We start from the raw sequence: 27,207 nt of genomic DNA, 5'->3' as shown, positions 1-27,207 counted from the left end.
TGTTTTACTTTACTTGTCAACATCCGCAAAATTGACCTATTTTTGTGGCTCCTGTTTTTGGCCTGCCTCGCTGGCGTAAACAGCCTGAAGGCGTCAAGCAGACAGACGAACCAATCAGATCGCTCGTTTCAGGCGTAGCCAATGAGAGGAGCTCTTCTTATCGCGCCCTGAAACTCTCACGGCCGCCATGATGCTTGTTTGCTTTCAGTGAGAAAGAGCAGCGGATCAGAAACAAAGGAAACGCGCACTCGTCTTTGTGAACTGGTATGAGCTTACAGGTAAAACCAACACGCTTTTGAATCATTTTCAAAAGCATCTTGTGGCGTTTAAACAACGGAGCATGTTTCCCTTCCTGTTGCTATACGTCGCGGTTCATATTGGTGTAGTTTTGTGAATGTATAATCGCAGTTAGCCAGTTAGCCAACATGCTAATTTGCTCAATCTGAATAGAGGAAATGATGGATCGATATGAATGTGATTATTTCGTTTCAACGATCTACTCGTGCGTACGTGTTTTAAAAACTAAGATAAAATTATCAATCATGCGATTTTCTGTTAAGATGTGTTGTTGATTATATAAGCAGCCTGCTGTGTCCGTAGGGAAGCTACATAAGCTAACACAAAAATCCAATTTAAATACACAAACACAATAAAACTTGTTTATGGTTTACTTTGATGTTCCATGAAATGAACACAGCACTAATGCACATCCAAGTAAACCAGTGTACATGTATGAAAGGCCTCTCTTATAATCGCTCACATTGTAGGGGTCCAATCAAACTAATTCACTTCAGCAAATGTGCGACAATGCCATTTTACAATGCCAAGCCACTCAGTTTTCTAATTAACGTTACGTGCACTTAATTGACTTGTTACGGCGTCTTGCAGCCAGGTTGCATTTATCAGCATGGATTTAACTCGCACAGCTAGCAGTCCTGCCTCTGTAACGTGGCTCTGGGAAATAAACACGAGGTGGTAGTGGTGTTTTTGTTTGGGTTGCGTTGCACAGCAATGATGAAAGACCAAAAACGACTCGCAACTTGCCTGTGGGTTTACTGATTAGTTAGCGATTAACGCTGCAGTTATGTAATGGAAATATACTGGCACGGCGTGTTTATTCGGAATGCTCTCAGCTGCACCTTTTGTTTTTGGGGATTTGTAACACGAGTCGGCTTTCTGTACCACGCCTCGTTAGTTTTTCATACTCACAATTGGTTTTAAATCCATATTCTCATAAGAATCACCCCTAAAATGCCAACTCCTCGCGCATTGCCTTGCTGACGTTAGTTGCTAATTTCTGACACGACTCAGCAGCGAGCTGTCATCTTATGTCCTGTTTTTAAAATGAATGCTAACAAGCAAAAATAGCCGTTTTAATCTTGTTTTTTGAGTGCTTTTATGCAAATTTAAGCATCGGGGTGACGTTGAGTGGCGTGTGTGTCTGTTATCCACGTAATGGAAAAATCCCTTCAGCTATTGATCCTGGAATTGCTTTTGTGCCTTTCTGCTCCTTTTACACGCTAAGGCCCTTTAAAGTCATTTTTACTAATCATCTCACCTGTTCTTTACACACTTACACCCACTCTTTCATGAACAGCCCGTGTTTGACGTTCATCCCATATGCTGTGCATTTCCCCATAACCATGCTGTGGAGTGAAAGTGATCTATGTTTTGTGTTTCAGTATTACAGGGATGCCCAAGGAAAAATATGATCCGCCTGACCCAAGGCGGATGTACACGATAATGTCCAGCGAGGAGGCGGCCAATGGAAAGAAGTCAACTTGGGCAGAGCTGGAGATTGTTGGTAAAGTTTGGGGGTTCTTTTTGGTGGGCCTGGTTTACTTTCTTCAAAAAAAGTTTTTTAAAGTGGATTTTGTTTTGGTTGTAGCTAATGTTGCATCTTTTTTGAAATCTTATACATTTAACCACCTTTTTATTGTATTTTTTTTTTTTTTAATTTTGGCTTTAGACTTCTGGTCTCATTCACTTCCATTTATTTTTAGATGTTAAAAACGGCTTGCAGAGTTGCTTGACGTTGCAAACTGATGTTTTCTTATTCTATTATTCTGCTTTGTCTGTATAGAAATGAATACTTGTTTGTAGAGCAAGTAGTTTGACCATTCTTTGTTGTTTATTATTCCTAGTCATTTTTCCCATAGGCGACTTAATTGGAAGTTTTAAAACAATCGCAAAAATGAGCACATTGAAAAATAAGTTAAATAAATGCTGCCTTTCAAATTAATGTTTAAGATTTCTTCATTGACTGCAGGAAATGCATTTCTATTGATGAATGTATCTATAATATTGCTTGGGGCATTTTTTTAAATGTTAAAATCAGGTATGTCAGTTTTAGGCTTGGGTCGGTATCGTGGAATTGTTAATACTTCTCTAAAATAAATTATTTTTTAATGTCTGAAAAGAAAAAAAACACCTTTTTTTCCCATTTAATGCAATTTCGTTATTTTAAGAAACATTTATAAAATTTTCTGTGTGGAGTTTACATTTTCTCCCTGCGTTCACGTGGGCATTCTCTGGTTGCTCCGATTTTTCCCTCAGAGTCCAAAAATATGCGGTACAGATGAATTAGGTAGGTTAAATTGTCCATACTGTATGAGTGTGAATGAGTGTGTGTGGATGTTTCCCAGAGATGGGTTGCGGCTGGAAGGGCATCCGCTGCGTATAAACGTACTGGATAAGTTGGCGGTTCATTCCACTATGGCGACCCCGGATTAATAAAGGGACTAAGCTGAAAAGAAAATGAATGAATGAATTTATAATATTTTGTAACCGCTAACATGTCAGGCTAAATAGTGAAAATAAATCATTGACTTCTACTCTGTTCATTTGTTTCAAAAACACAGATTTCTTTACAACACATAAAAATACTTTAAAAAAAAAACCTTACATATACCTTGAGAACAGAACAGATATTTTTAGTGGTATTAAAACCTTGACTTGACCAAACCATGATAAACCTTGAAACCAGTTATCGTCCCAAGCTTATTCAGTTTCCATAAATTACCAGGATCAATCCGTTTAGTTTAATGAATAATTAATCAATTCATCATGAAATAAAATAATTGTAGGTGTCTGCTTCAGTGCCACTTTAGCTATGTTTCCATCTGCCTATTTTTCTGCGCAATTTGATATGCGCATTAAAAAATGGTTGATAGAAATGCCAAGATGCGCATAAAAATACATATGTGCAGTACTGAGTTGGAGAAACTTTTTTTTTTTTTTTTCCGATAAGAAAAAAATGAGCATAAACCACAATGGAAACACCTTTACCAAACATATTCCAGTATACACATTAAGTCATGTGATTTTGTTATAAGAGATCGTGTGGTCTTAAAAAATGTGTGTAAATGGTCAAACCAGCAGCCTGACTACATTGACTAAAACAACATTTCAGGTGTTATGCATTCTTAATCGCCTTAACCATTTCAGTATTAGTGTTATACTAATACTTACCTCCAGATTAGTCAAGAGCATTCGTGTTCCACGTCTCAAGCCTTCAAATGCCACCATGCGTTCATTGTGTTTTGGCATTTGTCTTCTGAGGTGCAAGTTCTTTATTAAATTAAAAATAAAGATTCACACAGCTTCTCCTTCCGCTGCAAATTCTGTTTTTTGCACATTTAATTTGCATCTTTGGATGGAAACATAGCCATTGTCAGCCTTAGATAATGATGTGCAAACAACACCAAAAATGTTGTCATCCACACCCAAAAGTGGTTTTACTGTGAAATAAGTATGATTGTAAAAATAGCAGGTAACTTATAATTTAATAAAGGCATTTAATGATTGCATGTTATGACGAAAATTGTTTGTTATTAGTCCTCTGCCAGATATACATACTAGGCTTGGGCCGTGACAATTTTGATAGCGTCAAACCTCCTCCCTATTTTACCCCGGTATCCGGTGTTACCATGCATAATAAAAAACGATGTGACGTTAAGGCGCAGAAAGCGTCACCAAACTGTTGGCTTGTGCCTAAACCAAACAGAAACTGAATACCGTATATGCGACCTTAGGTTCGGGGTTACCTGTTTGTCTTGTTCGTATTAGAGATCTGCGCAGGATGCTCTCTCATTTACGCGCACACACAGGCAGCCAGAGAGAGAGACGCACATCACTACACTTTCTCTCTCATACACACAAATACAAAAAAAAACAGCATGCGTGCTCGGTAGCGATATTATTAGACCGCGTGCCCCGCTCCCTTTCAAATTACACCTGAGTGACCGACTGCTTCCGCGATTTATTCGGAAATTCATTCCTGCACCGCAAGAAATCTGGTCTGCTCCCATGGTACAGCAGCGGGAATGTAGACTTCTAGTTTGTATTTACCTTGTCTCCCTTCTCGTTCGATCGAAACTGGAAATACTGCCAAACTGCAGGTCACTAGGTGCGCAATATGCCGCCTCATCTCTCTCTCTCTCTTCTCCACACTGTCCTGTGATGATAATCAGGCATACGCATTTGTAGGCATTAAATAAATAATATTTAATATTTAATACTTGTCTCCTATATAAGTGCATTGTTTTTTATGATGGTAAAACTGTATTGAAACTGACACCTTTGCTACTTTTAGATCCCGTGGTATACCGTATTACCGCCTAACTGCGTATTACACACTGGCAGTTGATGCATGTATCCATGCAAGCTAATAATTTTGGTTCATAACTTTTTTTTTTTTTTTTTCTAAATTGCAAAGGATATTATCCCAATGTAAGAAAAATCAGGAGATTAAAAAAGGCCAACATTTACTCACGAGTGCTAATGATGCAATAAGGGCTTATGCTGTTTAGTTATTAGCCAACTCCAGAAAATTGGATAAATATGTAATACTTTTTTTTACGTGTGCTCATGAGCTAAACCCTCCCGTTAAGTTGGATCATATCTTAATCCATAATTTATATCGTAATTCAGATAATGACGATCTGATAATGTTGCTAATCACAAGCCTCCTATTCACAGTGCTTTAGAAAGCCATGCGAACACTGAACCTTCTCTAAGGGTTTTAAAGGAAGTGTCAAATAGTGCTGGAATTCCTCAGTCTAAGCAAAGTTTAACTTTTTATTCCCTAAAAATTCAATCAAGATAAACGATAGCAGTTGGAAGTCTTTGAAGAAAGGCAACTCCTAGAGGCTTTCTATAACCCGTCTGCGTGTGTTCATCCAATCAGTGATGCTTCAAATAAAGACATTAACCCAAACCTAAAGTTAAGAATCGCACTGTATGAAGCATTACATGTTGATGCATGTCATACTAGTTTATTAATATGATTTTTAACTGGGAGTCATTGACCTCCATGATAGGAAAAAAACATTGACGTGTATGGCAAATGAGGGATTTGCATTTTTTGGTCAACTGTCTCCTTAATGCTTGTCAGGTGCTTTGGCTGGTTTGTGCACTATTTTATGAGTTTGTCAACATTTTGCTCGGCACATCTTAGATTTTATTGGTTGTGGGGTGTTTTTATCTGTGAATATTAAAATATTCCACCATTATGTACATTTTGTGCAAATGTTTGTTCTGACAGCAAGCACGTCTTCATCTAAATACAGTAACTTCAGTAAACACACCAGTGTGTATTTATTTATTTCTTCCCCATGCGGCCCGTGGCCCTAAATTATACATTTTACTAGATACCTGTACTTTCAAATCAAGTTTCACAGAGCAATAACTGCAGAACAACTAATGGGCTAAAATGATTATTATTTTCAGACAAACTAGAAACACTTAATATATTTTTTGTCTATCAATTTAATTTGTACTGAGCTTGATTTTGGCCAAGTGTTTTTTATTTATTTATTTATTTTTATTTTTTATTAATTTCAAAGAAACAAAAAAGATTAATGGGTTCTAAATTTTTCTTCCCAAATGTGCCGAAGGTGGGCTTGCATTAAAAAGGGAAATACTTGAAGTACTTAATTTGAGTATTTACTTTGACCTGTACTTTATGTACTCTAATTATGAAGAATAATTGCTTTGTGACGTACTGTACATTTGCTTTGTTGTTATCAGTGTCAGTTGCGTCATCTCACTGCCATCCACAGATTACAGAAGTTTGCATAGGAGAAAGTAATAGCAGGGTGCATTATCCAATCTCTCTTAAAGGGATAGTTCACCCAAAAATAGATTTTTATTTTTTATTTACTTACCCTTTACTTTTTCCAAACCAGTTTGACTTTTTTTTTCCTGTGTAACACGAAACTATTTTGAAAAGCTGAATCCAGTATCCATTCACTTTTAACTTTCTTTAAAAAAAAACTTTCTTGTCTCTTCAAAATAATAAACTTATGGGCTTATGATGTGAACTGAAATGTTTTCAGTTGAAAAGTACTTTAAATTCTGACATGCTGCTATTTTGTTACCATGGTTTTGCTTGCTTGAAAGTAAGAATGTAACATTTTCGGCTAAAGCTAGGACTGGGAAAATCTGGAATTGTGATTTATTTTGTTGCCTTGTTTCTAGTCCAAAAAAAAAATGTTTGTGTATATATATAATATTGTTATTATTTATTTTTTATTATTATTTTTTTCCACTTTCACAAAGTCAATTAACTGAGATTTGTCCTTAAAACAAACTAAATCTTATACTAAATCGAAAAATATCTATTTTTCTTTTTTAGGTCTGAAATGCAGATATGTAGACATGAAACTAAATGTAATTTAGACTTTGTTACGCCTCCAAAGGTCATAATTTCTTGTGTCCAAATGTTTTAAACTCTTGAAATGCTCTTTCACAGGTTTTAAAAACACATGCAAACAATAAATCTTCACTTATTTATGGTTAATCTTAGCAGTTACTCCTAAAAAAAACTTTACCAAAAAAGCTCTAGACTCTACATTATAAATTCTGCGATGTGATTATTGTGGATTTGCTTATTGCGATATTAATGCTAAAACTATATATTGTGCAACCCTAGCTACAGCACATCATCTTGAGTTATTTTACTTTTGATTGCATCTACATTTCCGAATGTAATGTAGTGTTTCCTCTCTTGTCTTTTTGCAGGTAAAGTGAAGAGTTTGAGTTCAGCATTATGGTCCCTCACCCACCTCACTGCTCTTTATATCAGTGATAACTCTCTTTCGCGAATCCCACCCGACATTGCCAAACTAAACAACTTGGTGTATCTGGACCTCTCGTCCAATAAGATCAGGAGCCTGCCCGCCGAGCTAGGCAACATGATAAATCTCAGGTAAGATGCTAATTGACCGTTTATTTTTACACCGTTAATTGCACGGCTTATTAAGACAATGGGAGCGCAAGTAGGATTGTGGTGTGATGTCAGGCAGATGGATGTTATGTTGGTGTGCAGATAATTCAAACCTCATATTTTGTTACATGTCGCTTAGCCTAGGGCTTTGTTAATTAGGTCCTATATTCTTCAGAGGTGATGTTAGCTTGCCTCCAGGGTCTGCACTCTGATAACACCAGCGTTCTCATATGTGGGTGACACAGTGCCTTGCTCTGAATCAATTCCATTTGTCACAGGTTGAAATATGTTACCACTTCTCTGCTAGTGTGATTACTGCTGCTCTGGATGGTTATAAATCTTGTTCTGAGAGGTGCTGAAATGCTACTGTATTAGGTACTCTTAAAAGTTGTTGGGATTGCATCCAACAGTTGAAATGAACCAGGCTACTGTAGCTTTTTGTTTAGTGTAGGGGCTCAGATGCCAAAAAGGCTGGTTGATGGTTGTTGTCTTGCATTTGGATTTTTGTCCACTACTTTCTTTAAAAAAAAACACTCTGTATGCTTTTGTGCTTTCTGACTGTCACTGCTTTTTTTGTCTGTTTCACAGGGAACTGCTTTTAAATAACAACCAGTTACGAGTTCTGCCTTTTGAGCTTGGAAAACTCTTTCAGTTACAAACGTTGGGTTTGAAAGGTACTACTTCCTTTTATAACCCATAACAGTAGTTTTCAGGCCCAGATGGACTTTATTTCTCCTTTTGTGCTAATTCTAGGGGGAAGATTGAACGTTGACAGTGTGAAGTTCTTAGCTAACCATAAATTAGTTTTTCTTATGTTAAACTAGTGCATTTACTCTATGAAAATTAGTTAGTAGTAATAGTACTAATAGCATTATCAATTGGAAATTGTTACAGAAAATAAATGAATAACAGCACTTTTTAGCTGATCGCCATCATGCAACCGAAACATGCGATTTGTAGTATCTTGCAGGTTTTGTAATTCTTCTGCATTTTTTTTCCATGGTCTTATTTAAACGTACTTGACAATTGCAATCATGCCTCATGCCTTTTGTGTATAACCACATTAAAAATGTGGTGCTCAAGTGTTCCTAAGCCTAAACCCCATTGCACTGGCTGTGTAACGTGCAAACGTGTTCTGTGTGAACGACTAATTTTGACTGAGATGAGCCATCCCAAGGAAAGCTATAACTATGTCCATCTTCACCAGCCAGTTATTTGATTTTAGGATCCCATTTCCGTTTTTTTTTTTTTTTTTTTTTTTTTTGTAATGCATCATCGACTGAAAAAAATCCCAAAAGTATCCTAGCACTTCATTCTCCAAAATCATTATGGTGTGAACCCCCTTGAATCTTCTAAAAATCTTCATAAATTTAAGAGAAGAGTTACTTGCTGTTGAATATGCCTTTGGGTAAGCTATTTAATTTAATGGGGTAGTTTACCCAAAATTCAAAATTGTCACTCATTCTTGATTCAAACCTTTGAGTTTCTTTTTTTTCTGTTAAACAATAAGATATTTTAAAAAGGGATGGAAATGTGTAGACATGGACATTAATAGTATTAGTTTATCAAACTGTTTAAGTCGATTACTAGTTAGCCGCTTCAAAGTTATTTTGTTTAACAGAAAAATGCAACCCATAAATGTTTGAAACCATTTGTTTTTTTTTTTCTATAATTATTTTTTCTATTCCTTAAATTAGATTTTTAAAATTAAACCACCTTAATATGATATTTAGTTTGATGATTACAGTAGGGAAGATATCGAAGACATCCACAGTAACCTAGATATCTAAAACTCACAGGCCAAAAAATTTGGTTCTGGTCCTTACAAATTTTTGGCTTTTTTTTTTTTTTTTTTTTTTTTTTTAAATCTATTTGTTTTAACACTTATAGCTAGTGAAATGTAGATGTTTACATTGTATGTTAGCTTCATTAGATGCCATGTTCTAATTCCATAATTTTGCACGTTCCTGAGACATTTCATGCTTCATGTTTGGTGATTCTGTAGGAAACCCTCTTGCACAAGAAATCTTGAACCTCTATCAAGAGCCTGATGGGACCCGTCGGCTTCTCAACTACCTGCTGGACAATCTTGCAGGCACCAAACGCGGTGAGTCAACCATCATAAACCTGCCCCGCTTGTGTGGTATTATCTGAAAAGCATCTATTCTTGTACACGCTCTTTTTACAGCAGATTAATTTCATGCAATCAAATGAGTCACAGCATTGTTGTCTGAACTCTCTTTTGATTAGTTCTGAATTACTGTGGGAATAATTACGATGTTCTTGCACTGCAGTGTGGCAGTCGGTCTGTTTTTGAGGTTTAATCACTGACATTTGTTTTTATTTCATTTTTATCCCCTGTAGCACCTATAGAACAACCTCCACCTCGCTCATGGATACCACTGCAGGAGCCAGACAGAACACGGCCAGCAGGTGAGCAGGTTTCACTTTAGCTCTGATTGTTACAGACTTTCGCTGCTGCATCTATTCTTTCACTTCACTTTTATACTGCTGTAACAGTTTCGAGAATTGTTTGCAAAAAATAAAGTGAATTAAAACGTAGTTTGGATTGAGGCAGTTTTACTTGATGAGGGACTGCACAGTTAATCAAATATTCCAAAATAGGAGGGAAATAAACGGAATAGAAATTTGTTAAATTAGCAGTATTAGTGTTTTATTCTTGGTGGTAGTGTTTTTCATGCTCTTCTTTTTTTATGTACTTCAAATAACTGAACTAATATCTAAATCCTTAGCCATAGTTATTGTTAACTGCTGCATCAAATTAACCACCTTCAACAACAGTCTAATATGCATGCAAGGTAAAAAAAAACACTTTCATTGACTTATAATATGCATTTATTTTTACCTAATTATCCTAGAGACTCCCATATGATTCGTTCAGCGGTTCATCAGTTCCCAAACCCCTCCTTAGTGTGATGCTAATCTGCCCTGATTGGAGCGATAACAGTCTGTTGCAATTGGCCGACTGCATTTAGCACGAGATCCGAATTTTTTTTTTTTTTTTTTTTTTTTCTCCAGGGACAAATGTTGGCAGGTTTGTGTGGGTGAGCCCAATGCAGGAGTGCATTAAAACAATATTAAAGAATGCATTAAAGAATATTGCTCTATTCTTAACCATAAGTAAAAACGGTGACACATTCAGTATTAATCCACACAGTGGCAAAAGCTGAAACTTTTGAAACTTGAACACCGCACGTGTATGTGGGAATGGCTGGCGGTGGAACGTAAGCTCACAAATGCATTCAAATTTGTAAACAAAGCATCATGTTTTCAATGTGGCATTAGACGCGATATGAGAATATGAAGAGTTAACCAGATACAGTACAAGCGGTTACAAGTAGCAAAACAATAAAATGCATGGTTTGCAAGCTAGAGAAAACAAGGAGGCAACCATTTTAATTGAGCTTACTTACACTTGTGAAATGGAGGAAGAAACTGATCCATGAAGTTCCATACATCAATAGTCTATTCTGAATTATCCTTTAACAAACGGCAGACATCCCCCGTTGTATGTAAATTGCTTAAGCAGCTCATCAGAAAAATGACAGGAACACAGCACAAGTCTGGGGCTATAATGTTGAGGTATTTTTGCAAAAATAAATGTCAACTGCTGACTCTTGACTGTTTCACCTTTGGGTAGAGAAAATAACACAAACTTTCAATAATATCCAGCTGAGCACAGTGTCGTCGCGAAATGATTTAACCAGCGTCTGCTGCAGTGTTCTTTTATTTTGCTTCTGTGTTTGTGGGCGGGGCTAGAAGTTTTTAATTTTCTTGGGTTTGAGCGTGCTACAATTGGGCGGGGTTTCATATCCATGTCACGCCGGCACGGCTAAAGACTAGTTATCAAGAATATTCATTTGAAGCACGATGAGTCTACTCTTTTATAGATGAATCAATAGTTTTAGATTTAAGGCTTAACTAGATATTTCACTTCACTTAGAGCTGTTACACACTACATAGTAGGTCATTTTCAAAAACCCATAATTTGGGCTCTTTAAAAGCTAATTATATTTCACAAAATAATCAATCTCCACAATACTATTATATTGAACATGCTGCTTTTTAATGATTTGGCTAATTACGCAAGATGCACATGAAATGGCTGTTTATTTTTCTATTACACAATATCCTAGTTATTTTCACTTCACTTCTTGCTTGCTGTAGTCTTGCTGGCTGTAGTCTTGGGTTTTAGCTGATATGCCTTTGTAAGGCTTTAACACAACTGAATTGAACTAAGGTTTTTGAATGGAATTGTAGGAGCCAGCTTTTATTAAATCTTTTTTTTTTTTTTCTTCACACTTAAGCACTTTTCTCTGTGATGTGCTACAACGTGCTGTGTGATAAGTACGCCACGCGTCAACTCTATGGCTACTGTCCCTCATGGGCCCTCAACTGGGAATACAGGAAGAAGTCCATCATGCAGGAGATCCTCAGCTGCAGTGCAGACATCATCAGCCTACAGGTCTGTCAGCCTTTCTCATAAAGCCACAGCACTTCTGTTTCAAATAAACTCACAGCACAGTTTCATCCAGGTGGCCAATGAAATCAAATTGCTTCAAATGAATGGTGTCTTGTTGGGTGTAACAGGAAGTGGAGACGGAGCAGTACTACAACTACTTCCTGTTGGAGCTGAAGGAGCAGGGTTACGAAGGTTTCTTTAGCCCCAAGTCCCGAGCCAGGACCATGTCTGAATCTGACCGCAAACATGTGGACGGCTGTGCAGTTTTCTACAAAACAGACAAGTGAGTCTATCATAAGAACATCGCTGACTTTTAGTTTAGTGTTTCTCGTTTCTATTTATCTTTTTCCTGCCATCCTTGGAGATTTGTGTAAACAGGGTTCTCACTATGCATGGGATGATAACCGGTTTCAAGGTTTACCACAGTTTTGAAAAGTCAAGATATTAAAAGTGCAAAAATATTTTGTATATATCTTCTATCTTCATTAAAGATGTATATATCTTTAGAAATGTCAGCTGTTTATTTTAATTGTTTTAATTATTATGACATTTTTACTGTTCCAAGATGTAAGGTGTGTTCTAATATGTAATCTATTGTGTTAAATGGGGGGAAAAAAGTAGTTTTTTTTTGTTTTTTAACTAAGTTTAAAAATAATTTTTACAGTAGTAAACAATACTGTGATATCGTGAAAGTGAAATTTTTATTTGAGGTTATCATACCATCAGAAACTTATACCGGCCCATGCCTAGTTCCCACAGGTCGTGGAATATTTCTGGAACATTATTGAATTTATATGTTTATTTATTTTGTTTATTATTATGTTTTATTTATCTAATGTCAAAAGGGGGTTGCACACCCAGATCTGCTGCGTTGTGCCACACAGTAACATGCATTTAATAATTCTACACATGGATTACCATCAGGGTATGCGCATCGGCGCTGCAAGCCGGTGGCTGTCTGTGGTACTCATCCACAACTCGGGACACTTCATATTTCTGCCGCACCAAAGAGCACCATCTGAATAGTTTCATATTGAATAACATTAGAATTTGTGCGTCTGGTGTGCAATACTTACAACTGTCATGTGCATGCTGTGTCTCGGTGCATCCGGTGTGCGACCTGCTTAAGTTATTGATTATAAGGAATTTTTGTTGCATTAAACTGCGTAAATGTAATTTTCTTAAACTTTTTTTATTTATTTTTTTTTTATGTGTTGTATTGTTTCCTCCTATTTCCTAATAATTTCACGCTCATCAACTTAACCCTTGTCAAATGCAGTCACAAGACTATGCCTGTTAACAAAGGCTAACACTGCAGAAAGATGATTCCAGAACTTTGGCTTCAAAATTGCCACTTTAAAAATTTATTACAGAAAATCTAAATGTAAATATTGTAAAACAACTGCAAAATCAAGCTACTAGATATAGATGAGAGCACTTCACAGCCACACAAACAGGTAGTACTTCAGATACTGAGCAAATTTAAAATCTGTGGTAAATTTTGTTCTGCTGTAGTGTTTTTATGCAACAAGACATTCAAGCTAAACAATTTAATGTTGTTATGACATCTTCTATTAATTTAATGATATTCGAATAAGCACAACAGCAGCCTGTTTTTCTGTTAGTTTGATGTCATGGTAATTCAGCTATGTCATTATAATTTGGCTTCAAGTAGGAACCCTGACTATGGAAATAACTTGCAATTCAACTGCAAGCAATCTGAGGAGTGTTAAGCTGGGTTCAGTGAGGTGCCTTTCTTTTGTCTTCACAGTTCGCAGTTCCTCAAATTCAAGACAAGTTCTGCAGCAGTATTATTGATGTGTTGCACATTACTTCACTGTACTCCAAAATGAAATTCTGGAGATCAAAACTTAGTGAACTCTTAAGAAGCTTTGCACTCATGCTTGTAATACTAAAGTCACTTTAAAATACCAAGTAGGGCTGCACAATATTGGAAAACTGATTGCAATATTTTTTATTTACTTTTTTTGTATAATTTTTTTTTTATTGTGATTTTTATAATAAATGCATGACTTGAATGGCTTGTAAAAGATTTTATAGAAGTTTATATAAGTTTATTTATATAGCACATTTCATACACAGTGGCAATTCAAAGTGCTTAACATAAACGGGACTAAAGACAAGTTTAAGAAAATATTAATGTGTAAGTGGTTATAAAAAAATGAAAACGAAAAGACAATGCGATCTGTCGGACGTAGCAAAGTGCTCATTCAGTAAAGACACAGCTAAACGCATGCGTTCAGTCTTGATTTGAATCTGCCTAATGTTGGAGCACATCTAATTCGAAGGTTAAAATATGAAATGACTCCACTATTTTTGTCTGGTCAACTAATCTCAACTACATTGCAGATCCCTGCGATGTGACTATTGCGGACTCGCACATTGCGTTATTGATGCTGAAATTATATAATGTCCTAATACCAAGTGTTACATTTACTTTCATGACTTTATAAAAAAGCACAAACTGTAATGTACCTCTCACTCAGTTTGCACTGTGTATATGGATTGTTTATAGTGTGACCTTCTTTGATGGGATTTGTTTCAATTCTTCGATAGAAATGTTTTCCAATACTGCAATGCCACCCATAATTTGAATTCCTATGGAAAAGGTGGATGGGGATTTAACAGCCACAACATTATGATGTAGAAAACCTGCAGAGAATGACTTGATGAACAGCAGTTGTATTACTATTATGTTTGCACATGCTGTCCTGAGCTCTGTGTTTGTATGTTCCACAGATTCAGTCTGGTGCAGAAGCACACAGTAGAGTTCAACCAGCTGGCCATGGCCAACTCTGAGGGTTCGGAGGCTATGTTGAACAGAGTGATGACCAAGGACAACATCGGGGTGGCTGTACTACTAGAGCTGCGGAAAGAGATGATGGAGCTGTCCGGTCTGTTTTCCTTCTCTCTTTTCCTTTCTCTACAGTTACACTTTAGGAAGTTGTTGCCATTGTCACATTTCCATTGTGACTTCACACTATGGCTGTGGGGTTTTTTTTGTTTGTTTTGTTTTTTAATATAAATTGCTATTATAGTATTGTAAAGTGTGTGAGTTTGAGGTATACTGCTGTTTGAAAAAGTCAAGGTTTTAAACTCGCCAGAATTTCCTACGGTATATGTAAATCATGTGGTTTTTTTTTATTTTTATTTATTTATTTTTTTTTAACCCAGACATTTTAAAAATAGATCAGTCATCACAATACCGTGATATTTTTATCCAAGGTTAACATACCATCAGATTCATATACTGGCCCATGCCTAGTGTAAGCTGATGTTAAAGAGCAGGGGTCTCCAACTTTTCGTTAACACTTGGCATGATTTCAGGTAGCTCGCCATGGCTAATATTTCATTCAGGCAGGTAAATAAAACAGACCGTCTTCCCACTTCCTCCAATACATATTAAGTTTAAATATCACATCAGTGCTAAATTGTAGAACTAGATACTTTTTTATTTTTAAATTAGGAAAGAGCAGATATGATTTCAACAACAAACTATTTATTTCAGGTTTGCAACACTCTTCAATTTAGTTTAAGCATTTTGTAATGAAGTTTACGGCCCTTTGGCCGCCGGGAAGAAGGAGGCGGAGAACCGACGGAGCTTTAAAATATTTATTAATAATAATGACGGCAGCTCCTCACGGAGACTGTCATCTAAACCAAAATAAACGGGCGGCAGCTCCTCGCGGAGACTGCCGTCAAACTGAAAGCAAAAGTTAAACAATATGCCCGGGCCCGGTCCTCTCTCGGCTTCCTCTGCCATCGGTCCTCCCTTTATGGTCCAGAGCTCCTTCCGTGGGATCCGAGGCAGGTGCGCACCGCACGTGTATCCACTCACGCGGTGGCCTCACCCCGTTCCCACGGCTCTCGGCCATGCCCCCTCGCCACATACTCCCATCTCCCATCACAGGCCGGGGGCACCCCGTGGCTGTGCATACTCCGGGGGGGGGGGTTTGGCGCCACAGCACCCGCGAGACCTATGAGACGGGCCGAGAGAAAAGGAGATGGAAAAAAAAAGGAGGAAAGACAGAGTAGACCGAGAAAGGGGAGAGAGGACAAAAAAAAAAAAAATTGGGGTTCGGTTCTCCAGACACGCTGCCACTCGGTCCTCCACCAGCTGAGAGATGCGACGACGTGCTGGGAGCCCTGTGGAGGAATCTATCCACCCGTCTGTCTTCTGGCGTCCGGCGGCGGTTCTCCTGGCTGGCTGGCGGCATTTCTGGTCTCCTGCTCCGCTCCCGCTTCGGTGGATGGATGCAGGCTCTGGCATCATGGCGGATCGCGGCGACTCCCCCGGGTTCTGTGGGATGGCTCCCTTCAGCTCTTTCCCTTCCGGTGGTGAGCCCCGCGTCCCCTGCTCCTCCCCATGCTGGGAGACGGCAGCAGGCAGATCCTTTCCTCGCCAGCCTCAGGCCGCCCCGGCACTCTGGGCAGACGAACGGGTTTCTCCCCCACTCGGGTTAACTCCCGAACACTCGCCCCCTCTCTCAGCGGCGAGGGCATCTGGACATCGCGTCCCTCCTTCTCCCGGGCTTCGGCACCACTGTAATGAAGTTTACGGCCCTTTGGCCGCCGGGAAGAAGGAGGCGGAGAACCGACGGAGCTTTAAAATATTTATTAATAATAATGACGGCAGCTCCTCATGGAGACTGCCATCTAAACCAAAATAAACGGGCGGCAGCTCCTCGCGGAGACTGCCGTCAAACTGAAAGCAAAAGTTAAACAATATGCCCGGGCCCGGTCCTCTCTCGGCTTCCTCTGCCATCGGTCCTCCCTTTATGGTCCAGAGCTCCTTCCGTGGGATCCGAGGCAGGTGCGCACCGCACGTGTATCCACTCACGCGGTGGCCTCACCCCGTTCCCACGGCTCTCAGCCACGCCCCCTCGCCACACATTTACTCCAAAGAAATAGAAAACTATGTAGATGTAACAAATTAGGAATAAAAATTATTACATTATAAAAACTGAACTTTCCCCATTTATTAGTTTGGGTTTCAATGTTTTGGCAATGTAAAGAACCCAAAAAATTTTAATACTAAGCTATCACTGTTCAAAGTCTAAACATTTATTTATTTTCTCTTCTACATAGCTGGAAAGCCTCTGCATGGCATGGAGAAACAGCTCCTCCTGGTGGCCAACGCTCACATGCACTGGGACCCAGAGTACTCGGACGTGAAGCTCGTCCAAACCATGATGTTCCTGTCGGAAGTGAAGAACATTGTGGATAAAGCCACTCGCAGTCTGAAGCTCTCCTCAGTTTCTGGAGAAACCAATGCCATTCCTCTTGTCCTGTGCGCTGACCTCAACTCTCTGCCTGACTCAGGTGTGTATGCCTCCTAATGAATTGATTTATTTTTATATTTAATTCTTGCTTGATTCCTGAGGAGACTTTCTTGTGCTCGTAGGTGTTGTGGAGTACCTGAGCACAGGTGGAGTGGACGGCGCACACAAGGACTTTAAAGAGTTGCGCTATATTGACAGCTTGACCAACTTCAACTGCAATGGCAAGAATGGCACCTCCAGCACCAGGATCACACATGGCTTCAAACTGAAGAGTGCTTACGAGAACGGCCTGATGCCTTACACCAACTACACCTTTGACTTTAAGGTTTGACTTTATTTTTTCATACAATACTTCTGTCATTCACTTCAGTAGCACTTTATATAAAGCGTTTATTTTGTTATCCAAGGGCGTAGATTCACTCTAAGCATTGGTGAGGACATGCATCCCTAGAGTGCATGCATTAAACCGCACAAATTCTGTTATGCGCTTTTTAAAAACATGCTTAACCAGTTAAACTCTGCGTACCCGGTACCGGGAACAAAATGACGTCATCGGGAGAATAATTATAGATTTAAGAGGTCTTTCTGCATCAATAACACCATATGACCTGCTGGGTGAAAGTTAAAGCTGGAATTATACTCGCACCTGGCACCGCATCGCGCACCTCCACTGACTGCGCGCGCACCTCGCGAAACGACCGAGGCTTTTATACTCGCTTTTCTATACTTCTTTAAAACGACAGGGGGCGGTCAGAAGAAACCCACCGTAAAGTCAGACGGATAAACAGAGAGATGGAAAGTTTCCGGAACTACATCATATCATAATATAGTTTAATATTTTTAAACTATTGATTTTGATTTGTTTTTATACATTATTTTAATGATTAAGTATTTTTATAACAATTCAAGATTTTTTTTTTTCAAATCACTTGCTTTTGTTTATTTCTCGGCAAAGTTTATTATAATATTAATCACAAGAGAACATGAGTTGCTTTACAAATATATTTTTATTATGGCAAGAATAGAAGCAAAAAAAATATATATATATATATTTTTTTTTAGAAAAAGATTCTTTTTCAGATTTAGCTCCCTCCACAAATATATAAATCAGTGTTACCGGTGGAAAAACATAATCTGTATTTGTAATTAATGACAACAGAACATGAGTTACTCTAAAAATATCTGTTTTATTATCGCAAAAAAAAGCACACTTACTAAAAATATAGAATTTTATTTTATTTTTTTAGATTTAGCCCGCTCCACAATTCACACTTTATTGTCTGGCTAGTTTCTGTCCTCTTCTTATGCTAAAAAGGCAATGATGGTCCAACATTACAGATCATTATCACCAATAAAGCCCAGAGAAACAGGGCATCAGTATATTGTAAACCGGTTGGTTTAAATATTCCTGCCCAGTTATAAAAGAAATACTTCTGTGACTTCATTAGTTTTGTAACTATTAAACCATTTTAAATTCAAAATTAAACAAAATACATCAGTGTTAAACCTATAAATGGTGGAAAAACATTCTGTGATTGTGTACCTGGTCTCCACTTTTGCCATGGTCTCTTTTGTTTTTAATAAACTTATTCTTCAGGTTTTTCCAAACCTTTTAACAAAAACGTTCTCCTTTCCCACGGCTGTTGCTATTTCTAGGCAGGAATTATTGATCTTTAGGTTATCTCTCTGATTATGGGTTATTAGATGTGTGTACAGTCGTACTGTTTCAGACAAGATCTCTTCAAAGTGTATCATATTCCACTTAAATCAGTTGCGGCGCTGCGCGCACTGTTCGCTCGAGTCTCAAAAAATGCCCGACGCACCGCCAACAGAAATCATGCCGCGCGCACCCAAAGTGAACCTCCGCAAAATCCGCGATGACGTCACATTCGCCGTGCACGCTCAAGCGAACAAGCGGACTTGTCAAGTATAAACCAGGCTTTAGAATGTCTATTTTCAACTGATACACATCACTTTGATATTTGTTGTACTGTAACAAAGTTATTTACACTTAATTTACACTCTATATAATATCTCGACCCCCCCCCCCCCTCCCCGATTTTGTACGTTGTTCAGTATGCATATTTTTCACATCGCTAATATTAGACACACATTGGAAAGTAATATATCAAATTAAAGCTCTTATTCTCTATAATAAGGATATATTGTTATTTTTATTGATTTACAATCACATATCCAACAGTCTTCGAATGAATCATAAAGTATAAACTCGTTAATTGTAAACATACAAGCGAAATTATTGATCATTTGCTCCGTGAGCTGCCGGAGCTAGCACAGATAGCCAAACAAGCTACATCATCTTTTACCTTAGGTTGTCCTCTGCAAAATGAGTCAATTTTCTGCGTTTTCTGAGGAAGTGTGCATCAGTAAACCCCTGCTGTGTCTTGTAAGTGCCAAACGCAACAAATTAGGGTCATGATATTCCAAAATTCTGGAAAATATGATGGCTTCGACCTATCCAGATGGATTACATATCACTGTAAAGGTGAGATTCTCAGCTTTACGCTGATGTATCGCGAGCCTTGATCAGCCAATCAGTGACTGAGATATTGCATGAAAACAGAAAGAGGGGTGTCCAAAACAGAATGTGTAAAAGTCACAGATCAGAAGCAAAAAAGCTGTGATTTCCCACCCTTCGGTTGAACTAACATAATTATTGCATACTACATGATAAAAACAAAATTCTTTTTTTTGTGTCTCCTGACAAATGTTGGTAACAATCAAAACAATCTGCAGTTTGATGGAGCATACAGGGCCTGAGTTATACACTTTCTAAATCGGGCTTTAGAACAAAAAAAAACTAAAAGCAGTTTGTGTTGAGGTGGTTCATCATAGTACAGACAACACATATAATAATATTTATCACTTTCAGCAGTTATTTTTGTAATTTTAAAGGGTTTTCTGTAAAATGACTTTGAGAGATTGCATTTATTATACTGTATGAGGCTATGGGGAGACTTAAAAAATAGGTAGGAAGAAAAAAAAAAGGCATTTTTCCTCCTTGCAGTTGGAATGGAATTATTCTGACAAATTATTATAAAGAAAAAATTCCTGTGAAAGTGAAAGCCTGAAGTAGTGAACCGATGCTGTGACACGTTATTGATTCAAAAGACTGAAGAGTCGTTAGATGCGGACAATATAAATTAAATATCACTAACAACTATAGTGAGATGCGATCCAGCGGTACATCCTTGATAAACTGTCCGAGTCCGACATGCACCGCTCTGGAGCTCCGACAACCCTGGAGCTCCGACAACCAGGGCATGGCAGTGTGTTTGGCTGTGTGTATGTGGTCACGTGATGTGCTTTTTTTAGCGATTGGAGGGCTGTTCAGAGATGCTAGGTAAAACACTGTGTGGGTATGGATTATTTTCGTTCTAAAATGCAATTTTAATACGAAGATGTATTAGTGTAAACTGTGTGCACTTTTCCGCTGTGTGTTTGGCTCCTAATCAATATAAAGTAAAAAGTCCAGAGCTTATCATTCTTATTGACATGCATGTTATCACGATATTATAAATCGGTTATTGGCCCTGACTTAATTCTTATGCGTGTTTTGAACTGTTTCTTCTCTTCAACTATAATCATAGCTTGATAGTGCGAACCTTGTTTGGTACTCTGTTTAAAATAATAAAAACAAAGAAGTAAACATGTGAATGTCAAGCCTTGGTGCTTTTACAAATACATTTTTGTCTCTCATTTAACACACTTAAATGCTTGTGTTTTGCTTGCTTGAAGTTTGTGTTATAAAAGTCAAAGCTAGGGATGCTCAAAGTAATCTATTAACTGTTAACCGAAAGGATGCGTTTGCAACCGATAATGGTATCAGTTAAACGATTAATTATTATTTAATATATTTTTAGTATGGCTGCATAAGGGGCTGATCGAATGTGTTTTTTTTTTTTTTGCGTTAAGAAGGGCATCTTTTGAATGGTTTACTAAAGGCCGCAAGAGTTTTGCACGTGGCTCAACCCAGAGCGGCAGTGTGTGTGATGTCAAGACAACTACAGAACTTTTTAAAGAGCATGGTTCCCGCTACATTCATTCTTCCATGGCAGGGTGCGACACCAAAATGCATCCCTTCACAGCTACAGTACAGCTTCCTATTCAAAACATTTAGTTGTTGTTTTTAATAGCGGGTTACAATCGCACCAAAACTTATTAAAAGGTAAGTGAATTATAACAGTGCAAACTTTTCTGTATTTGTGATGTGCGCTATTTGTTAAACCCTTTGAGGTTGCGTGCTGACAGACTGACTGACAGGTGCCTGATGCGTGAAGCCAGCAAACACAACGTAGCTTTCAGTTGGGATGAACATCGTTTCCATAATTTAAATTTATTTATAGATAAAGGTCTGTAGTTCTGCATACAGTGACTTTGGCCCAATCCCAATTCTACCCCTTAGCCCTTCCCCTTACCCCTACCCCTCGTTTTGCATGTGCCCGTGAAGGGTTAGTGGTGTCCCAAGTCTCTTTAGCTTGAAGGCGTAGGGCTAAGGGCAAGGGGTATACACCCCTTCAAACGAAGATTTTTCAGGACAACACTTAAAACCATGGGAGGAAAAAAAATTCCCAAAATACCCCAGCAACAGCTACATGAGGAAGGAGATCCACAAATTAGTATTTTTTGTCATTATTATGAATTTTTATAACAAAAAAACGAATACTTTAATATATTTACAACCGCGTTCGTGTTTTACCGTCATGCTTTTTTAAAAAAAGAAAACGCTTAAACCGCTAAATTCCGCGATCTATTCGCGATCTATAATCCCTAATAATAACTCCTGTACAGCAGTCCCACAACATTCTGACACTCTGACACTGGAATACCCTATCAGAAAAGTCTAGTGGCTGTCTATGAGCTTTGTACAGTGTCTGCTATAATGTTAATGCTATTTTTGTGTTTACATTGAGTATGGGCACTGTGTTAAATGCACAGTATTACGATCTTAATGCCTCATTAGATCATTATGATAACATAATATATGCCTTCAGTGATTTCCTGAAGATAAATACCCCAAAATAACACAACTGGAAGCACTCCAGCAGTCGTGATCATCTGATCTCATATGAAGCAAGAAATTGCAAGGACATATGATGACGTGTGCAGGTGCTGTAGTGCTGTCCCAATTCTTAGGGGTAAGTTTTGAAGCCCTTCCCCTTAACCCTCGGTTGCAAGGGCCAATGGGGAAGAGGTAGGGGTACAAAAATAGAATTGAGAATGGGCCTTTTTCTTGCTGGAGTTTATAGCCGTTTCACTTTACTTCAGGACGCATTAATGCCGCTCCAAGTTTATTGGAGACATTCAGAAATATTCCTAAAAAATCTAATAAATGTTGTAGACATACGCGCTAAATCGCATTTCAGCAGTCTTTATTTTAGAGTGCACAAAAAGATCAGCGCTTGACCATCGTAAGTAATATTTGAGGGATGTGAAAGAGGTTTTATGCACAAGCAGAGGAAATCGGCGCGCTTTTTTCCTTTTCAACATAAAAGGTGTTTTTAGAAAGGGAAAAAAAAACAACAAAACTGTTTACAAAAAGTCAACATATGTCCGAGTTGTCATTGTCTTTTCAATATTTTCATAACGCAGCACGCGCACTTGAACCAAGAGGAAACCTTATCAAGACACAATCTTTAAAATAATGATTTCTATTAAAAATGTAAAAAGGTTTTGTAATTTATAATAATAGCAGCAGGGCATTAAATAAATGTATATTTTCCATGGAGCAAGCAATTTGAGGAAGTCTGTTATTTTTATTTGACGTAAGAAAAAAAAAATATGATTAAAAAAAAACAGCCTATGCTGGTACTTAAAAAGGAATCAGTCAGTGTTTTCGTTTTGTAATCTAAATTAATCATTTAAATGAAAAATTAGGGCAGGCCTGTTTATTTTATTCATTTTCTTTATTCTGGTTTTCTATGCTATTGGAAACATGGCAGGTGCGTGAAGATGTTCTGTTATTAATATGTTTGCCTGTTAAAATAAATCAGTATTTTAAATTGCAATATTTAATGTGTCAGACACAAAATAGACATGTCAGTTTAAAAAAAAAAAAGTGTAATAATAATTTAATATTAATCTGACCAGTTAACTGTTAATATCCGATTAACGAGCCGCGGTTTTCGGTTAGCAAAATTAACCGAAATGAGCATCCCTAGTCACAGCATATTTCAGATATAAGGATTTATTTGTTAGAAAATACAGTAGGCTTGTTAGAAGTAGCATGTTTTATCTTGAAATGTCAAACCACCCATGGCTCGGTTGTAATAAACGTTTGTTTTCTTTCTCTTCTTCAGGGCATCATTGACTACATCTTCTACTCTCAACCTTTGCTTAACGTGCTGGGTGTACTGGGTCCCCTGGAACACCACTGGCTCCTCGAGAACAATGTCACTGGCTGCCCTCATCCCCACATCCCCTCCGATCACTTCTCCCTGTTTGCACAACTGGAGCTGCTCCTGCCCTTCCCGCCTGCTGTCAACGGCATCCATCTGCCTGGCCGCAGGTAGTTCTCCGAGCCAGCAGGGGGAGCTCCGGCCCCCAAACTCCTTTACTCTCACAGAAGGAGGGCTGTTGTGTGCAAATCTGAATCCCTAAGGGGAGACGATGGGGTATGGCAAACTTTTATTCCCACGGATTTTAACTCGGACACTTATTTCAGTCTTATCTATACCACCTCCCACCCACTTTTCTTTTGTTTCGGTTACTGTTTATTGTTTTCCTTTCTCCGTTTCTGGGCACAATTAGCATTGTACTTTTTTAAAACTCCTAAGGGGCCCTGAGTGATCATGTAAGTTTTACCTTGCGATAGATAATAAAAAAAAAGCTTTTTATATATAAATATATGAATAACTCAATGGCAATATCTTTGAAACACATGCAGGGAGTCCAGATCAGTTATCATGAAATGCATAATTTGGATCATGCAACTACGAGGCCAGTTTAGAGCAAGCAGCTGAATTTGATGACAAAAGAAAAACAGTTTCACCAGCTTAGGTCAGATAGTACGGTTTCCAAGAGCAACCCTTTAAAAAAAGGGCTTTTAATGTGTAAAGAGAGCTGGCCGAACTCACATTTGCACTCTGCGGTGCTGAGGCCTCCACGGATCCTAAAACGGCCCACCGACACCACCTACTTGGGCCTGGTCTATAGTCCATTGGATGCCAGTACCTTTTTATATTCATACTTTTAAGAAAGCAGCATTTCAAGAGCCAAAATGGCCGACTTAGCAAGTTGTCTTGCTTCATGTGCCATAGATCACCTGCTAATCTGGTGCATACAACAGTTTCAGTAAAGGGAAAGTCATCGGGAAGGGTCAGCTGTGTTTTAGTGAATGACCGTAGCCTTTCCATTTTCTTTGGAGATCACATTAAGATGCAGAGAATAGGGCAAAGACAAGCACATCCCAGTCATAGGTGGATAAACAAAAACCCTCGATGCGACCAGTAGACGCCTCGCCCAGCCAAGTCTCCAGTTCACTCCTTTCTTTTCATTTTTTTTTTGTTTTTTTGTTTTTGTGTAAATGTTTAGTTTCCTTTTCTCTACATGATTGTATACAAGCAACACAAGTCCTACTGCATTCTTTTTGTTTCCTTTTGTTTTGTACGTACACTTTTAAATTTGGATGAAAAAAAATAATAATAATGATTGTATTGTAAATGAAAGCGAAATTTCTATCAGTTTTAGATGTTCATCCGGATGAACATACAAAAAGACCAGCGCGTGTAAATTAATTATTTTCAGGTTTCTGCTGTGTAAAGTTGCACTTGTCCAGGTTTCCCAGTTTTTACCCAGTGTACCAGTTCTGTTTTTGTTTGAGTTTTTGGAACGTATAGCTCCACCAAGGCAGATTTCTGGTGACGTTGTCCTGTTACCCGCTTTGATATTAAAGTACACATGACATTGTGCCTCACTGATTCATTTCTCTAAGCGCACTGCCAGTGCTATCGGTGAACACCTGAACAGCCTACAATATCCTCATTTCTGTTTGTTGGGTTCTTTCTGTGTTGGATAGCGAACATCTTTATTCTGCTGATCTTTTTTTTGGTTGTCTACAAAGTCAAGTAAAGTGAGTGTTTCTGCTGTGCCGATCCGCGCTCTTCTATTTTATCCCCAGTTTCGTTTGAATTCTGTATTTACTGCCACTTCCTCCCTCTCGACTCAGGCGATTCATTTCAATTTCTATTTTGCTTGTTCCCTTCCTGCTAGATCACGGTTATCTCCTCGTGTCGTGCCATCCAATGCCACAAGGCCAAGTGTAAAACTCCATTTACTACTGTAAAGCCTGTTCTCTGACCTGATGAAGGTGATTTTATTTTGTCTGTTTTCTGCTCTAAACGCAAGGCCGGCGTTCCTGTAGTGTGGTCTGATTTTTAACTTTAGCGTCATGCTCGTAAAGCCTATTTGTTTTTCGTTTCCTCCTTCCCTTTTGCATTTGTCATGTTTTAAAAATCGAACGGATTGACAAGCACTTATTGTAGATCACTGGTGCAGCTACTCTTTGCTTCTTTTTTTAAATGATAACATGCTTTTGCCATGAGGCAGAGGTCAATTTTAAGGACTTTTATCAAGCAAGAGTAAATAGATGAAATGAGGGAGGACCATCTTCTAGTTCCCCTTTTTTTTGGTGTCCCATGTTTTATTCCTCACATTTGTTTTGTTTTCCTTCTGGTTCTTAAACTGAAAGCGACTTGTCTGGTTCTATTGGATTGCTGATGGTGTTGTAGTAAAAAAAGATTTTTTGTAAAGTGTGAATAATGTATCACGTTTCCTTTCTTTGACATGAATTGTGTTGATGTGTGTATTATATCTAATAGTTTTTTTGTTTGTTTTTTTTTTCATCTTGCTTTTGTTTTGTAATACTCAAAACCAAATTTTTTGTAAAAATGTTGGCACACTGAATTATAGATTTATATTGTTGCTAACCTTCACTTCGAGATACTTTTGAGAAAAGAAAAACTACGTTAATGAAATTGTAGTCACAGATAAATAAAGAGCTGTCATTTTGTCACCAAACAGTTTCAACTTTGACCCTGAGCTTTATGTGGCATTTCACCTGGTTTCAGAGCCGGTAGTTTAAAGCATATGAATGTTTTGGGTTGAGAAGCATAGCAGACCTTCCCTTTTCTTTTATAAATTCCTCCTTTCATAGGTGTTTTCTCGCTATCGCTCTCCAGAAGATAGTATAAGGCTAAAGGAACTTTCCACCTTCTTCTGAAAATGGTCTCATTTTACAGCTCCCCTAGAGTTAAACCGTTCAATTTTACGATTTTTGAACCCATTCAGCAGTGTCTGGAGGGAGTGCTTTTAGCTTAGCAAAAATCATTGAATTGGATTAGACCATTAGTATTGTTCTTTGATGACCAAATAGATTTTATAATTTTATCATTTAAAGCTTGACTTTTCTGTAGTTGCATGTGCTAAGATCAGCGTAAAATTAACAGTTGCTATTTTCAAAGCCAATGTTGCTAGGAACTACACATTCCGACGTAATTATCAAAGAACTTGCTGTTGTACTTTGCCTGCAGCAGGCAAAATATTCTGTCGCTCATGAAAGTCAGCTAATTACTGTGTATTCTGGTAAAAATGGGTATAGTTCAGGATCCGCACCAAACCAAATGTGTTCTGAATTGACATGAAGACAAGGGATGCGTCTGAAACCACCTACTATTGAGTAGGTACTGCATTTGAATTGAAATCTACTACTCGGTCGTTAGAAAAGTACGTTCTATACAATATGAATGTCAGTAGTATGAATGGAACTCTGACCTACTACACTGGCCATTTTGTCATCACGTGACCTACCCGCTTCACTCTCATTCATGAATTCTCTTGCAGTGCATAATGGGATAGCGTAGCATCCAAACGATGCACACTTCAGAATCTCTCCAGAGGTAGTGGGACATCCGGGTACTTCTCACATACTGTTGTTCAAACTTTATGAATTTGGACATACTGCCCAGCTCGCATACTGATTTTAGTGATTTTCGAAGTATGCGATTTCGGACACAGCCATTGGTTATATTGACAAGCTTGCTGGTTTTCAGGTGTTGCATAATACTATCTTTGCTTAAGCCATTGTACTGCTGTAAAGTTCATTTATTATTACGCCTGAATGAAAAGTGTAGTTCTTAACTTTTATATTGTCTGTCAGACTTCATACACAATTT

The 27,207-nt window shown here is 38.1% G+C and overlaps 1 protein-coding gene and 1 long non-coding RNA gene across 8 annotated transcripts in view; both read left to right on the top strand.

The window, feature by feature from the left end:
• Nucleotides 1-27,207, top strand: part of LOC141380027 (uncharacterized) — a 118,490-nt gene that overhangs the window by 84,987 nt on the left and 6,296 nt on the right. The window lies entirely within an intron of this gene.
• cnot6a (CCR4-NOT transcription complex, subunit 6a) lies at nt 185-26,053 on the top strand. 7 transcript variants are annotated; one of them, XM_009295585.5, is made up of 12 exons: nt 185-264; nt 1,683-1,804; nt 7,024-7,210; nt 7,817-7,902; nt 9,234-9,335; nt 9,593-9,661; nt 11,557-11,714; nt 11,840-11,994; nt 14,472-14,626; nt 16,821-17,054; nt 17,137-17,339; nt 23,335-26,053. In XM_009295585.5, the coding sequence occupies exons 2-12, from the start codon at nt 1,693-1,695 to the stop codon at nt 23,545-23,547; spliced, it is 1,674 nt and encodes a 557-aa protein (XP_009293860.1). In that variant the 5' UTR covers nt 185-264; nt 1,683-1,692; the 3' UTR covers nt 23,548-26,053.

The sequence above is a fragment of the Danio rerio genome, chromosome 21 (genome assembly GCF_049306965.1).
Source record: "Danio rerio strain Tuebingen ecotype United States chromosome 21, GRCz12tu, whole genome shotgun sequence".
NCBI lineage: Eukaryota > Metazoa > Chordata > Actinopteri > Cypriniformes > Danionidae > Danio > Danio rerio.
The sequence above is the reverse complement of the archived record's forward strand: the minus strand, read 5'-3'. Positions and strand labels throughout refer to the sequence as shown.